This window comes from Carassius carassius, chromosome 48 (assembly GCF_963082965.1).
Source record: "Carassius carassius chromosome 48, fCarCar2.1, whole genome shotgun sequence".
Classification (NCBI taxonomy): Eukaryota; Metazoa; Chordata; class Actinopteri; order Cypriniformes; family Cyprinidae; genus Carassius; species Carassius carassius.
Window position 1 is genome coordinate 10,247,899 of NC_081802.1, and position 16,212 is coordinate 10,264,110.

The following is a 16,212-nucleotide window of genomic DNA, read 5'->3' on the forward strand; positions in this document are numbered from 1 at the left end:
TAATATTTGAACATGTAGCAGTTTCCATCGGTTACAGGAGTGTTTTCACAACAAAGATGGTCAGCTCATAAAGATTGGGGCAAGCTGTCACATGTAAGTGGTATAAATGTATACAATTCAGTATTAATATTTGTTGTTTGTTTGATTTATTTTGATTTTATTTTTGTGTGTTAAGTAACTGTTTATCTATATATCAGAATGTAATTTAGTATATATTTATCTGAAAATCTTGTTAGTTTACCCAATGTGATTGAAATATTAATTAAAAGGTCAGTATGTGTTTGATAAACTGTATCTTTTTTCCTGTACAATAATGATAAAAATGTCCAATGTAAAAAGTGTGACAACTTGGCCCAGTATCCCTAAATCATGACCTGGTATTTTCATCGGGGAGATAAACCATTGAAAGTAGCTTAATTTGTCCAAATCTGTCTCAGCTGAAAATGTTCAGTCAGAGGAGCAATGTCCTTGAAAGAGTTTCAGAAGATTCCAGGACTAATGATTAATGATGCCATGCAGCCTAATATCGATTTACTAAGATATTCTCCCTGCGTTCAAGGCATGTGCAAGTGTGTGTATTAGATGGTCCTCAATCACTAAAGCCTACAACAGCATTGTAAGTATTGACTGTGAAATGATGCAAGAATACATTTAGGATGAAAGAATAACTGACAAATGTAAATAAATTATGTCATTATTGAGCTAACCCTCTTACTTTGCCTTATATTTTGTTGTCAATTAACCCATATAACTAATCTCAGATTGAATTTTTTTGCTTAGGAATGGAGATTTAGAGTCCAAAAAGTATTGCACAGTATATTCCTACAACGATATTTAATGCCAAAGCTGTATTTTATTGATTTAGTCCCTAAGGATATATTCAACATAAGAAAGTTTTCAGCAAGTACTTTCTGTTATTATTTACTCCACCTCATGTCTTTCAAAACCTGTTTGACTTTTTTCATCAAAGTAACAAAAGGAGTGGTTTATAGTAAAATGCCCAAGCTGCTGTTTTTCATACAATGAAAGTGAATGGTGACTACTGCTCTCAGGTGAGATTTTAAATGTGTGCTGACTTAAATTTCACACCGTTCCTCACATAAATTTCGTATTAGTTAAAAATACTGTGAAAATATTGTTTTGAGTCCTGTGGCAAATATTTTTATGCTTTATGTTGCTTTTGCCCTTTTTAAAAACTGGCCTCTATCCGCTTACAGTGTGAATAAGAGAGCAGCTTGAACATTCTGCTAAACATCTCATTTAATGTTTTATGGAAATTTTAATTCATTAATTGAAAAGTTAATTTGAAAAGACAGGAGGGTGAGGAAAATTGACAAAATGCTATTTTTTAAGTGAACTATCCCATAATGGCTCAAATATAGTATTCTGTTGTGGTGTATCTCTAATAAATTCTAATAAAATATGGTTTTATATTAATTTATATGATTTAGAAACACAGTTTTATGTGAAATTGAATCTTTCAAAACAAAACTGAAATGATCACAATTATCACATGCACAGACTGGTCCATTGTAATTCAGAAAATTGTGATTTTGTTAGTTAGCGACATGGTTAGGTATTTTATTAGTTTAGTTTTTTGTACAATATAAGATTTAAATACATTAAAAGACAAATCAAAGTGTGAAACTTCATCAAATTCTACAAAACTGCAAGTAAATCATGACTGACAGTGTATTGATTGATGGTTTAACCAGTGATCCCCTGCACATATTTTTGTTTAATATCTCATAAAATAAGAGAAGACTAGACCCTTAACATCTACATCTCAACATTTTTTTTCCTTCTTTTTTCAAAGCCTGAAAAACACACATGGAACACGTTCCCTTGAAGGATGTCTCAGGGGAAAATTCCTTAAGCAATGCTACCAATATGCAGCAAAGCAAACAAAGGTGAATGGGTCCTGAATTCCCGGGTGGCTCTGATGACCGGAGGTGCATGTGAAGCAGTCAGTACGTGGGTACGTGGAAGTTGAGAAAGACAAATGCGCAAGTGTTTCTGAACGAGCGGAAGAGAAAGTGGGGCAGCTCCCAAAGGACGTTCCTCACACCTGCTTCATCCTGTCAATCAAAAACAAGGATTAATTTGAAAGATCTGCTTTTTCAAACATCCATCGGCACGAGAACCAGTACAGGAGGTGCCTCAGCTACTTTGGCCTTGCGTGGGAGCAACCGGGAGAGGCTTCGGTAGGACGGCGTGGCCCTCAGCAGGAGCTCTTTGAGTCCGGCCCGGAATTCACGGCGGATCAGGCAGTAAAGCACTGGGTTGAGGCAACTGTTTGTGTGGGCCAAGCACACAGTCAGTGGAAAAGCATATGCCTGGGCATTGTAGAAGGCCTTGCTGAAGGGCACCAGGTCAAACTTAATAAGGACGCCCCACAGAGTCAAGGCCTGATTGGGCAACCAACACAAAAAGAACGACAGGACGACGATCACAACTGATTTGGTAACCTTCGAGCGTCGCTTGTGCCGCCCCTGCTCACTTTCGGAGCCGGCCACGCCGCTAATCCTACGGCTTAGCACGATTCTTAGAAGTAAGAGATAGCAAACAGTGATCACCACCAGTGGGATCAGAAACCCAAGCAGGACCTTTTGCAACTGGTACAGTCCTAGCAGCAACTGCGGGTCCCAGCTTCCTGTTTCAGGGAAGCGGACTATGCACAGCTCCTCATCTGTTGAAACTTGGGCTATTGTGGAATAAACTGCATGTGGGAGGGTTGCTATCAGGGATACGATCCAAATGCCCAAGCTGATCCACTTGGCCGCGGCCGCCGCTGCTCGCCGACTGTGCATCTTCAGCGAGGACACGATGGAATAGTACCTGGCCACGCTCATGGCGGTCAGGAAAAATACACTGGCGTACATGTTCATCGTGGTGACCGAGCTGATGATTTTGCACATTACTTTGCCAAATGGCCAGCGGAAGTCCAACGCCGTGTCTACAGCCCAGAATGGTAGGGTTAGGACGAACTGCACATCAGTTAGAGCCAGACCCATCACAAAGCAGTTGATAGAAGACTGCTTCTGCCGGTAACGTGAGTGCAGCAGGTAGAGCGCCAGAGAGTTGCCTACAAGCCCCAGAGCGCACACCACTGAATAAATGAGAGCGATCATCACACGCACAGCCAAACTAGACCCATCACCTTGTAATGTTGAACTAGACTCCTTTGTCAACAAATGCAGCCAGCAACGTAAAGAGAGGTTCCCGCTTGCAGCATCCGTACAATTGTCCAGTGCTGCACTGGTGTCCAGTGTGTGCTCACATTCTCCCAAGTTCAGAGTTTGTGTGGTATTATTCCTCTCCATGGCAGGCTTCCACTCAGTCCGTTGTCATAGTGAGATGATGGAAAGGGAGAAAGGTATCCGTTGATGTAATTTTATCTCAAATTTACCACACTTTGTCTGCCTAATTACTTCACCGGCAGCAAGAGCGCGGTCTCATCAGTGCCTCTGTCTCGCGCACCTCTGAGCGCTGTGCAGCGCGCGCACATTCTTTTATACTCCGGTGAGCATGACGCGCGTCCGCGTGCTGCTGAGGCATGCGCCGCTTTTATGTCAGAAACATACATGCGGTGCGTAATAATAACCTAGTTTTTACGTGTTGTGGTTCATAATACAAAATGATTGTCAAAGTTTTTTTCTCTGTGTGCTGAGGGCACCTCTAATTTCATTTGTTCCGATTCAATTGCGCCAACTTATTTCATATTTCCCTTCCATCCATGATAAGCTTTTTTTCACATTCACAGACTTTTAATTACAACCCACAAATCTTGAAAATAACTCCATACAATGAAAGTGATAACTTTTGATTTCAGGCTATGGAGCCTTTCGTCTCAGTTGTTGGGTTAATTTAGAAGATGACTGAGCCAAGAACTGCACAGTTTTTGCCTTGAGGAGCTGAGAGTCTGAAATGTATTTGTACAAACTTTGTGCATCAAACCAGCAGCAGATTAATCGAGTAAAAATGCAGCTCTCTGACAGGTGCAATAGACGTGCAAACCTGGAGACCAGGGACCCAAGGGAGAAACGTCAAAGCAAAGACAGACCATGCACAGTCCTGTGGATGAAAGATGCAAGTTTATCCGTATGATTAAAGAGGCACTGAGTAAGATGGAAATCTTCCTGAAAAAATAGTTTGTTCTTTGTCGAAACCTGCTGAACCTGTTTACTCAATTACATTTGAATATTATTGCTGAGCACAAGAGAAAGATAATGCATAATCTATAAATCTTTTGTATTTTTTTCCAAGTTTTCTTTTCTTAAAGTGACTTGAAGTAGCCTACCTCCTGCACTGTTTTCCCATTCCTGATCATTGAAGGTTTTTCACTTTACACAGTCCCTGAAATGTCAAAGAAAAAATTAAGATGACATTTACATTTTGATTCATTCATATGATAGAAATCTACACATACTACTGCTTTCATATCTAATTATTTGTGCATCTCTTATATCTTATAGCATTACTTTTCTTTATGTTGGTAATGGGTCAAATCACATAAAAAGTGTATTTGTTAAGGATGCTTGTATTTGTTTTTACTGAGATAGGTTGTCCACCTGTTCTTCTCATCTGCATTGGCCTCAATCTGTTTCTCGTGATGTCCAAAGGCATTTCTGTGTTGACATGGACCAGAGTTGAAGACAGAGCGCTGTCTATTTCATAAGACACATTTTAAAACATTGATTGGAAAAATCAACAACAAAGCAACTCCATAAAATAGGCTGAAAGGCAATTCAACACCGTGTTTTATTGAAAAAGCAAATATTTTATCAAAAGCAATTTATGCACACTAACACACTAACACTTTAAACTGCACTTAAAAATGTAAAATAACTTCAGCATTCAGATTTATACCCATAAAGCAAAACTGTCTTCAAAGAAAAGACAAACAAAAGAACAGACTTGTTGAAAGATTCAAAATGTTAAATTCATGAATTTGAATGAGCTTATTTGTATTATTATTCACCTCAGCAGTAGTGCAAGTAATAGGTTATTCTGGCAAAGCTGATGGTTCAAACATCTAGTGATCACAGCCATAATTCTGTATATACTCTTTAAATAAACATTAACATTTTAAAATTGACCATGTTAATTAATCTATACAAACGGTCAGATTTCATTGCTTTCATTAAACTTTGAAAAAAATCACATTACATTGTTGTCACATTTTTTATTTCAACATCACTCGAAGGTTTTTTTTTTCTTTCTATTTTATTACACGACACTCTGAATACTTGATTCTAATTGGTCAATCGCGTCATCCAGCGGCCTGATATTTTCCATGACAGCACTGTGTATCATTCCGACATATAAAACCTGCTCTACTTTCTCGCACGCTCCCTTGTTTTATACAAACGCAACTGTCCCCATTGTGCGTCTCAGTAATCGATTGTACTGAAAATTACCAGAGCAGTATTAATAGCCTATCACATTAATATTGTTTCAGCATTCATCTCAATGCTATTCTTTCGTTTTGTACGTTGTAGTGGACTATTTTCATAGCGGAGACATGAAGATAATTTACAGCTAAGATTGTAAAATAATTCCATATCAAAATGGCCACATATTTATTTAAGGTTTAGCCTTGTAACAAGCGAAATACAGTTAGTAAGCCAGTTAATCTTGCAAAAATAATTATTCTGTGCTTAAAAAACACCGTTTGAACCCCACTGAATTTTAACGAAAACGAAATCTGCTTCTGGCAAGCTTAAAACGAGAGATTGGAAAATCCACTTCCCGCATTGGACTTGTTATTTCATCCAAAGTTTGATCATATAAATAAGCAGATATAGGCTAGTATTTAGTAGGCTATCTTTTCAAAATTACTTCAGCAGAAAGAAGAAGGAAAAAAGAGCTTCCAGCATCTGTTAGCTGACTCCCGCCTTCAGAAGCTGTTAGAGGAGTTTTGACAAATCCGCGGGTAACTGAAATCCCCTTCTGCCCTTCACATATCATCAGCATTAGGACCCCGCCTCGAGCCACGTCGTGGATTCAAGGTCACTGTCGCTACATGACCAGTGATGGGGTCTCCGTAGTGATGGTCGTCATGCAGGTCTAAACTGTGGTTGTGGGATTCAGGGTCGAAATTGGTGAAGTCTGGTCTCCTGTGAAGTCTTCCCAGCAGTGACGCTATCTCCGCCATACTTTTATCCTCCGAGAAGCGCGGGAGTATTTTGGAGTCGTCTGACACAGAGAACGGGTGCTCGAGGGCGCGCAGCACGCGGGAAGGCTGAAGGTTGTGCAGTGACCTTGACTGAACTGAAAGGGGTTAAAGAAAATGTAAAGTTACTTCAAACTCCTTCTTGTGAAAACGGTGTCTGTGGTATCCTTCTTTAAAACGCCACTTGATATCTGCCTAAAAAGTTTAGAAAATAACTCTCACTAGTTTTAAGTAATGAATACTTACAATTAACAACAGTGTCTATATGCCTTTCAGATGTTTAGCATCAGTAAGATGTTTAATGTTTTTTTTTTTTTTTTCAAATTAGTGATGCTGAAAAATCAGATTTGCATTACAGAAATAAATAATATTTTAAAGTAGCCTATACTGAAATAGAAAACCATTCATTTAAATCGAAATAATATTTCACAATCTTACCGTTTTTTTCTGTATTTTGGTCAAATAAATGCAGCCATGATGAACAGGAGAGACTTCTTTAAAACACATTGAAAATCTTACTGATCCCAAACTTTTGAACAGCTGTGTAGATCACGAGAGAATTCTGTTATTGTGAAAATCCCTGCCACAGAGACATTTCCAACATATCACCAAACCATGTTTTGAGTTTAATATAGTGTTCTGTAATGTAAATTACTTTGTAAACTTTTTGTTTTTGTGAAAAAAAAAAATGGTTGACTCCTAGGCTCATTCCTGAGCTGGCATTTTGTATCGTACTGTAAAAACACAAAAATAGTATTTTCACACATTATGGATAATTTGCTTATTGGAAATGACACACACTGAAACTATGTTCACAAATGATATCTACCTTAACTTCTATTTAATTTCTTTACACATAATGACTCATATTTCATCTTTTTTTAAGTTTTTACTGACACTATTGAATCCTTGGTAATCAAGTACACTTTTGAAAAAAAGGCAAAATTGTGGTGAAGCATTTAAATAAAACGGCTTAAATAACTTGATTAAGACTTTCTAAGTTTTTGTGATCATCATAGGCCAAAAAGTTTAAATCCGTTTTTAATAAACCTTTATGACATAAAAGTGCCCTAAGTTGAAGAAACAACCATAATGCAAAGATATTCATATGCTTTTTATACATATTGTCAATCCCTCACTCATAATCAAACTCATGACCTTGGTTTTGACTATAGATAATTTACAGAGGTGGAAAGAGTACAAAAATATTCTACTCAAGTAAAAGTACCATTACATTAATGAAATTTTACTTAAGTACAAGTAAAAGTACCAGTCTAAAAAATCAACTCAAGTAAAAGTAAAAAGTAGCTCATTTAAAATTTACTCAGAGTAAAAATTACTTAGTTACATTTTAAACAGTGGGAGGGAGTCAAAAATGGGACAGGCCAAGGGTGTCAAACTCAGTTCCAGGCCACAGTCCTGCACAGTTTAGATTTAACCCTAATTAAACACACCTGATCCAGCTAATCTAATCATTTAGGTTTATTTGAAAACTACTTGATATGTGTGCTGGAGCAGGGTTAGAACTAAACTATGGCTATGGCCCTCCGGGAACTGAGTTTGACACCCCTGGGATAGGCCTATTAATCTCAAACTAGTAGTTTTTAATTAAAGGAATCAGTTATTTAGAATAATAAAACATTTGGGCTGTTACCAGGCAAATCAGTATCAACAAACTCATCTTTTCAATACAGAGGAAATGCAAAAGCTTCATCGGACGTGGCATTTAGATGTATTTACACACTGTTTAGTGCAGGACAAGAATGCATTTAACCTGCAGTTACAAATGCATGAATAATGTTTTGATATGCCAGACATAAAATGTTGAATACTCATTTGAAATTATAAAAACTTAATTATAAAAAAAAAAAAATCAAAAGATACTTTAAATGTGAAATTAAAATGGCCAGTATGTGTCAGCAAGTCACTGTTAATAAGTGAGTCATTGCGATTGAACCAAATCATTTAAACGGTTGATTCATTCAGAAACGAAACACTGTCATGTTGCTCAGAGACGCAAAATTTTGCTTTGGTGGCTGTGTTTGGAATAAATTTTTGTTGTAGAAATAGAACAAAAACCGGCAATATGGTGTCTAAAACGCAAGTCTCTTAGTTTACTGTCCTGTTGTAAAAAAAAAAAAAAATATATATATATATATATATCAGTGGCGGCTGCTGGTCTTTCAAAGAGGGGAAGCTCATTTTCGGCCTACATTATAACCCTCTGATGGTCTTCATTTGTAGTGACACTCGGGGTCTTTTTGACCCCAGACAATAACATTTCATTTTGTAATAGTAAAATATTTAAATTTTACTATTTAAATATTTAAAATGAACTCTGTTCATTTATGTTTTTACTAAACTTTGTACAGTTTTTGGAGGATTTAAATCTTTTACATTTCTATAAATAAATAAATATTTATTTAAATAGGCTTTTTTTTTTACAAAAAAAGAAAAAAGCATTTCAGGTAAAATTCACTTCATAAAAGACCCAGATTTCTAACTTTCATACATGGGGATACCATGGATAATTTTATAAGGTTTAATGTAAGATTTTTGCCCATTTTTGGGGAAATTCAGTTTAAAAATTGTAATAAATCACTTTAACCACTAGATGGCTATAGTGTGTGTGTGTGTGTGTGTGTGTGTGTGTGTGTGTGTGTGTGTGTGTGTGTGTGTGTGTGTGTGTGTGTGTGTGTGTGTGTGTGTGTGTGTGAGTGCACATTTTCAATCTGTCTTAGTTACCAATTCAATTTTGTGGTGGTTCTGCATTTGACAAATATCAAGAAATATTGCCGCAGTTTGTCTTTCGAATACACTTGAGAAATCCGCGATCATGGGACTGAGCGTGAAACAGCTTCACCGACTTCTTATGGTGCAGACCGCTGTCAGTCAAAAGGAGATCGACAGATCCTCCAATCATCACGCGGAAGCCCAGTCTTCATTCACCTCCAGAGACGCTGAGCGTCCGTGGGCGGGACATAATCGCAGCATTTATCCAATGACCGTCTAGCTTCGGAGCACTGAAAAAAACTGTTCAAAGCAGCCCCATCGAAGTCAATGGACGCTCGGCTTCAACAGGGAAATGCACTGTGACGCTACGGGAATGTATGAGAAGAAAATCGAGTCAGCCGACATGTAGCTGATTAACACAATACATAATACACAATAGTAAATATTTGACCGTTTTTTTTTTTTTTACATTAGAGGGGAAGCTGAGCTTCCCTTGCAGTCTTAAAGAAATCCCCACTGATCTATATATATATACAGTGTTGGGAAGGTTACTTTGGAAATGTAATAGGTTACAGATTACAAGTTACCCTATTTAAAATGTAATAGTAGTGTAACTTTTTTAATTACTTTAATAAAGTAATGTAACTAATTACTTTTGAGTACATTTTGATTACTTTTATAAATTTCTAATGAATGTTAATTTGCAACTGTTAATCATCTTCAACCATTTTACACCATGCAGGTTTAACCTTACAGTAGTGCTCAATACTGTCAGACTTTCACCATCCTTCATCACCTGAATTAAGATGATCAAATTTGAACACATCCACCACACAATCAGACTTTAGTACTGCCTTTTACTTAGAGATTGATCTGAACTTCAAAGCAGATTTAAAATCAAAAGAAATAGTTTATAGATACTGTTTTTGAAACCAAATCTTTGCATAACTACAGGCATCTAACTGCATTTAACAATGGTTTGGGGAAAAATAGTTAATAAAAAAATAAAAGCATATACATCAACTCAAATACGGTTATCTAATAAGCATGTGTCCTATTTTGTGTGCTAAACTCCTGAAACATTGGTGTCTTTCTGAAACACTGCTGTCTCTTTGTATATGATATGATAATAGTTTCTCAAAATAAGTAAAAAATGCTCATGAAGTGACTGTTCTAGAGATTAATTTCCATGAGGGGCGGACTGGGAAAAAAATAGGCTGGGAAATCTCACACTCATACACCCACAACCGATTCTGAAACATGGACAACACTATTTTGTGTATGGACCTGACATGAAAAAGATTTGAATCCTTAGGTTGGGGGACTTGCAACGTAATTAAGAGTTCTCTCCTGAACTGCACCTTCACTTCCATTATCCATCCATCTCTCTCATGACTTTAATACTGAAGATTTTTATTTGACTTTTACCATGTTTTGTAAGTGCAATTTTGTTTTTTTGGCAAATGAATTACCACTTGTATTTATTTTTACTACAAATTCCATAGTTAAACCACGGTTAGTGCCATATACCATAGGCTACATTAATTTTCCTCAGGGTTGTGTTTTTGTATCCACTAGTTCCCCCTAAACCTATGATAAAATATGATGATTTGTCTGCTAACTTACTACTGTAACATTACAATAGATAATAATGACGTCGTTTATACAGTATTTTGAGTGATTGCGAGCAATGTGCTGCTGCTTGACAAAGTAAACAAAGACAAAACTACATTAGCATATTTACAGATGAAACTGACCTGCACCTGAAACCCTGAACAGAAGTGTCGCTTCTCTGCTCCAGCTGTGCGCTTACACAGTTCACTCCGGTCTCTCTCGCATTGATTACTCGGAGTCTGATCCAAACCGTTCGTCGGAGGCGCGGAGAGCGCGCGAGCCCAACCATTGCCAGTCACGACTAACCGATTCATGATTTATTAGAGATTTAATTATCGAATTATTCGGAAATAATCGCTTTAGTATATTCGGCCTGCAATTATACAATAACAATATTAAAGTAGAAGGCCAAATCGTCTGCCAGGCCACCGGGAATAGTCCCGGTTCTCCCGATGTCCAGTCAGCGCCTGATTTCCACAGACACGCAGAACGTGCAGGATTCATATTCAGTCTTATGACTGGATTCTACGAATGTGTTTTCCGCGTCTCGGAGATTATGGGCCATATGTCTTAGTGCAATTTGGGAAAGAAATAAGCTGTATGTGGATGTGTGTAAATATTCAAATGTAATCCTCTTTGTAATCGTTACAATTTTCATAAGTAACTGTAATTTAATTACTCATTTTTTCTTAGTAACTGTAACTGATTACTGTTACATTTATTTTGTAATTAAATTACGTAACGCCGTTACATGTAACTAGTTACTCCCCAACACTGTATATATATATATATGTGTGTGTGTGTGTGTGTGTGTGTGTGTGTGTGTGTGTGTGTGTGTGATTATGATTTTTAGAGGAAAAGACAGCATTCTTTGTGTGATTTTGATTCTAAATGATTTTGATTGATTTCATTCTAAATGCATTTCAACAGACTGAATCACACAGTGAAAGAACACTCTAAATGCGCGCGTACATCATTAAAACAACAATTATTATATTATCGCAGACGATATATATCGCACACTCCGCACCAGTCTTTTTGGCTAATTTGTGCAAAACCTCTTGCTAAAATGTCAAAGCATCATTTTAACCACCAATTCAATGACGCAATTATTTAGCTCACCTCTATATGCTTACGTGGGGTTGATGTCTTGTCGAGATTTTATAAACTGCTAGTTTGGTCTCCCTAGGAAAAGCACAGCATACACAGCATAATAGAGTATACATATGGCCAGGGGTTCACTTCATTTCCTTGAGTTCAACTTCAGAATATGACGGGGTTTCGTTTTCAGCGGTGTCTGCACCACTAACGCCTGTTTTGTCCGTCTGCATCTTTCATGTGATTTTAGCGCCAGTTTGCCCTCCTGCCCATTATTTACTGACATAGCTTCCAGGGAGCGATTTTTTTTTACTCAGTAATTAATGTGTTTTAAAATGTAGCGAAGTACAATACTTCAAACAAAATATACTTAAGTAAAAATAAAATTACAGATAAAAAAAAATACTTAAAAAAGTAGAAGTACACAAAAAAGCTACTCAATTACAGTAACGCGAGTAAAGGTAATTCGTTACTTTCCACCTCTGATAATTTACAGGAAAAAGAAAGTGAACTTCTAGTTATTGTATATCTATGGAGGAAATTAACATAGTCAAGTCACACTGTGACATGTTTTCCCTTGTTCTTTTATTCCTGAACTTCAACCATCCACTTCAAAAGAGCTGTGGTGCTCAACAGGACGCTAACTGAAAAAAACTGTGAACTGTGATCCCCTTCAGAAACACTGACAGCAGTTTGATGAGGACAAATTACAGCTTTTCTTCCACTCCGTTGATTCAGCGTGTGGGAAACATTACTAAGCTGTTTGCCATTTTTCTAGTCAGCGTCACTTCTCTCAGTACTTCCAATAACTGTCAAAAGTTTTCAGTCTAAGCCTAATAGATTGTCAACCAAATGATACATTACACAGATTCAAGAACCCCTTGTTCTTCAAACATGACATTTTCCTCTCAAGTTAGTGGCTAGAGGATATAAGGTAGTTGTAATAGGTTTTTCCCCTTAAGGACTGGATGGAGAGTTGTTTCGGCCAGAAAACTCACCTCTCAATGGGCTGAAGTCTCCGTGCTGGCTGACCTTGGTATCTGCGAAGGGCTTAAGATTGGGCAGCAGAATCAAGGTGAAAGACAAAAGTAGCACCTGAGGGACAGAGGCAGATGGGAGGTTTGAGTGTAGCAGCAAGAACGGCAATTAATGAAGCACAACTTTGATGTAACATTCATTTTTGTCATCAAGTAGCTGTAGATTGAAGATGTGATTACTTAGTTGCCCGGATCCTTCTTGTTGAGGAATGCTGATTATTGATTTAAGAGCATTTCCTTAAGAGCAAGTTTTGTGCCACCTCATAAAATACAACAATATGTACCATAGTGTGAGACTTCAGATGATAGGTTTTTTACATTTACTGAATTGAAGTCAACCACAAATGGCATTTTAAATGAATATTGCTTGTGTAATGGGAAAGCTGTCACATGATCCTTCAGAAATGGTGCTCAAGAAACATTATCTTATTACTATTATCATAATGAAAACAGTGCTGTATATAGGATTGACACAGGGTGGTTGAACTAGGTATTGCAGTCCAAATTCAAAATATTGGAGAGGGCTTTTTTCACCTCCTCAGACTTGCAGACACAGGTTGCCAGATTGACGACACAAACAGGAACAAGCGCACTTGAAGATGAATGAAAATAAATATGCGGGGTTTTTGCGCCAACCCGGGGTGCCGAAATACAATTGTGGGAACGAAATAGTAATCATGTGCATGTTTTAGTACATCGAGGGAACTAAATACTTCCCTGTTTCTTTGGAATAAGATGTACTGATAAATCATATAAAATAAGCCCAAGAATGTGTTTTGAGAATGTGTTTGTGGTGAAAAAAAAAATTCAGCAGCAAGTGCCAGAGAAAATGCTGTGTGTTATGTGAGTAGTGTGTGATTTTAAATGCCCAAAACTTGATTATTGTATGACTTCATCTTTCATGTACTAATATTGCTTCTTTTAACCCTTACCAGAATGCAGGTCCCAGTCTGGACCGGTTTGTTGGATCCATTCATGACCAACGCCTGCAGCCGACGCAGTTGTTCCATCAGAGAGCTGAAATAGAGAGAGCCGGTTAAAAAGTTCAATTTCAGGAGCCTGTATGGAGTGTGAAGATTACCAAGTAAATGATTTCCTCACATGTTGCATTTCTCCAGCTGGAAGACTTTCCTCTGCAGCTGCTGGTTGTGTGCACTGCATGCCGCCATCCTACAGGAATAAATTTCCCGTAAGTACCATATAAAAGAAAAAAGGTTGTAATCAAATCCACTCTCAAGTTCATTCTCAAAACACAGCAGTGGACTTCCACCTGGTATTTTGCCAGGTGGGGGTTGTGTTCAGTAGCTGCAAATTTCATCAACTCGGATTATGATTTTTACTCTGTGATTCGAAACACATAGCTTCTGTTTTTGCTTCATTTGTTTGAGCACAACAGTCGATACCTGCTCTCCAGGCCATCGATGTATTCTTTCTTCTTCTTCCTGCTCTCTTGAGCTGACTGCTTGTTGCGGAGCTTTCGTCGGATTTTCTTCAGAATCCTTTCCTCGTACTTGATCATGGGAAAGAAGCAGAAACATTGGGCTACAAAGACTATCAGCTGCGCTCTACTATTATGGTGGAATTGCCAACAGACAGAACCTTGGTGAGCGGAAACTGATTTGGCAGAGTTGCTCCTTCCTTGGCAAGTAGTCGTTTCTCATCCTCTGTGAGAACCAGCTCCTGGTAGGACTGCTGGGACACCCTTGTGGTCTGGAATATCAAACAGACATAAAAGTAACAAATCCAATCAACGTCTCTGTGTGCCTGGACAGTTAGAAACCTATCGAGTTCACCTTTCATCTGCACTCCAGTTCACCTTTTCCCTATTCTGCCTTGTGTATTTTACCTAGCTTCATGCCTGAGTGCAAACTCACAGGCTCTGGTGTGCCAGATAGCAGCAGGTCCTTGACAGTTAGGGGGAATCCAGTGGTTGGTTGTGCCTGTGGCGTTTCAGATGCACGCTGCATCCCTTCAGCAATGTCTGGAAAGAAACCAGTCTCCCAGCCATCTGCCGCAACAGATAATACAATTTATCTTTCATTCTTTCCATGTGAAGAGATTTACAAAGCTCAGAAATAGTGGCTTATCTTCAGAACACCGCATAATGCAGTCAATCAATAAGTGGGAGGCTAATTATCTATGTTTACACAGTCTTAAGTCACCAGGAAAGTTCACTTCACGAATATTTGATACTCACTGAAATTAATTGGGAAGTTGGTGTCAAGATTGTCTTGCGCCTGGGATATGACAATACAAGGTTCCAAAGGAGGGCTTGCGGTTTGCAGCGGACTGTCGATGTGATCCGAATGAGGATCTTCGCTGATTCCACTGTCGCTAGGAGAGGGCGACCAAACTGGAGAACCAGAAACAGAGTCATACCCACCTAAAAGTGCGTTGAAGAAGTCCTCATTACCCTGGGCAGGCATCATCATCTGGCAATCAAAAATACAGGATGGTGAATGATGAGATATTGCATTCTTTCTTCTGTAGAACATGAATCAAGTTAAAAACTGTTTTTGTTATTTCAATGCAAGTCAGTGGAGTCCAAATTTTGGACCCCATTGAGTGTCATTGTATGCACATGAACATTCTTCAGAATATCTTCTTTTGTGTTCTGCACAAGGAATAATGTCAAAAAGATTTGGAATGACATGAGGATAAGTAAACGATCATTGTCATTTTGGGGTGAATTTTTCCTCTTATTTGTTAAAATCTGATGAATTGAAGAAACTTGGAAGAAGTCAGACTTACATGAGGATCTTGAACTGGCCAAAGCTGATCATATTGTGGTCCCATAGCCACATGCCGTAAGATGCCATCATTCTTATCAAAGAGCAAATCGAGCAGTTCTAACCCTTCACCGCCCTGAGATATAGTGAATATATTTGCTGTATATATCGTTTGTTGTCAGTGGGATTCAATGGAAAATACAATATAGAAAATGGACCAAAGTGCCAAAAGTAAAATCAAATAAATGTTGAAACAATAAGACAGAACTTTAAAAATTTTCTGAACTTTGCTCTGTATGAGATATTACACAGGCAGGCTAGATAAGAGGCTACATTTAACATAAATTTTTCATGCAAAACTAGTAAAAATGTGAAACATTGGAACTTACCTGGTCTGAATAGTGCTCCATTACTGTGACCCAGAGGTAACACAGTCTAAAATATCCTTGAAAAAATTGCCAATAATGGGACAAAAACAAAATATTTATCAGTCCATGCTCTGTCTGTGTCCCTCTGCTCACCCAGGACAAAGTTCGAACTCCAACGCAACAATCAGGTCATAATCCTCAGGTCTGTGTTTGATTGGCTGTTCTTTGTTGCGATGTAAGATAAAAAAATAAATAATGTGGGAACACCCTGGAGAAATTGTGCAGTTTGTATTTCAACCAAACATATTGCCACTTTTGTGCTTGACTGTATCAGGTAAAAATCTACAACATTTACATAATTGACCAATAGTATTTAATATCAGGTATAAAGTGCATCAAAAGGGCAACCTGACATCTAAAAATAATGATGAAACCTTGTTTTTTTCATATACTACCAG

At 37.8% G+C, this 16,212-nt stretch overlaps 2 protein-coding genes across 2 annotated transcripts; both read right to left on the reverse strand.

Annotated features, from left to right (window-relative positions):
* Nucleotides 1-1,526: 1,526 nt before the first annotated feature.
* LOC132131446 (relaxin-3 receptor 1-like) lies at nt 1,527-4,184 on the reverse strand. Its single transcript, XM_059543469.1, has one exon. The coding sequence runs from the start codon at nt 3,321-3,323 to the stop codon at nt 2,121-2,123; it is 1,203 nt and encodes a 400-aa protein (XP_059399452.1). The 5' UTR covers nt 3,324-4,184; the 3' UTR covers nt 1,527-2,120.
* Nucleotides 4,185-5,579: 1,395 nt separating this feature from the next.
* creb3l3a (cAMP responsive element binding protein 3-like 3a) lies at nt 5,580-15,980 on the reverse strand. The gene is made up of 10 exons (XM_059543892.1): nt 15,776-15,980; nt 15,409-15,522; nt 14,855-15,089; nt 14,532-14,665; nt 14,257-14,367; nt 14,061-14,167; nt 13,759-13,827; nt 13,590-13,674; nt 12,619-12,715; nt 5,580-6,273 (listed from the first exon to the last, which is right to left on the reverse strand). Exons 1-10 carry the CDS (start codon nt 15,794-15,796, stop codon nt 5,960-5,962), a joined length of 1,287 nt encoding a protein of 428 aa, XP_059399875.1. The 5' UTR covers nt 15,797-15,980; the 3' UTR covers nt 5,580-5,959.
* Nucleotides 15,981-16,212: the final 232 nt, after the last annotated feature.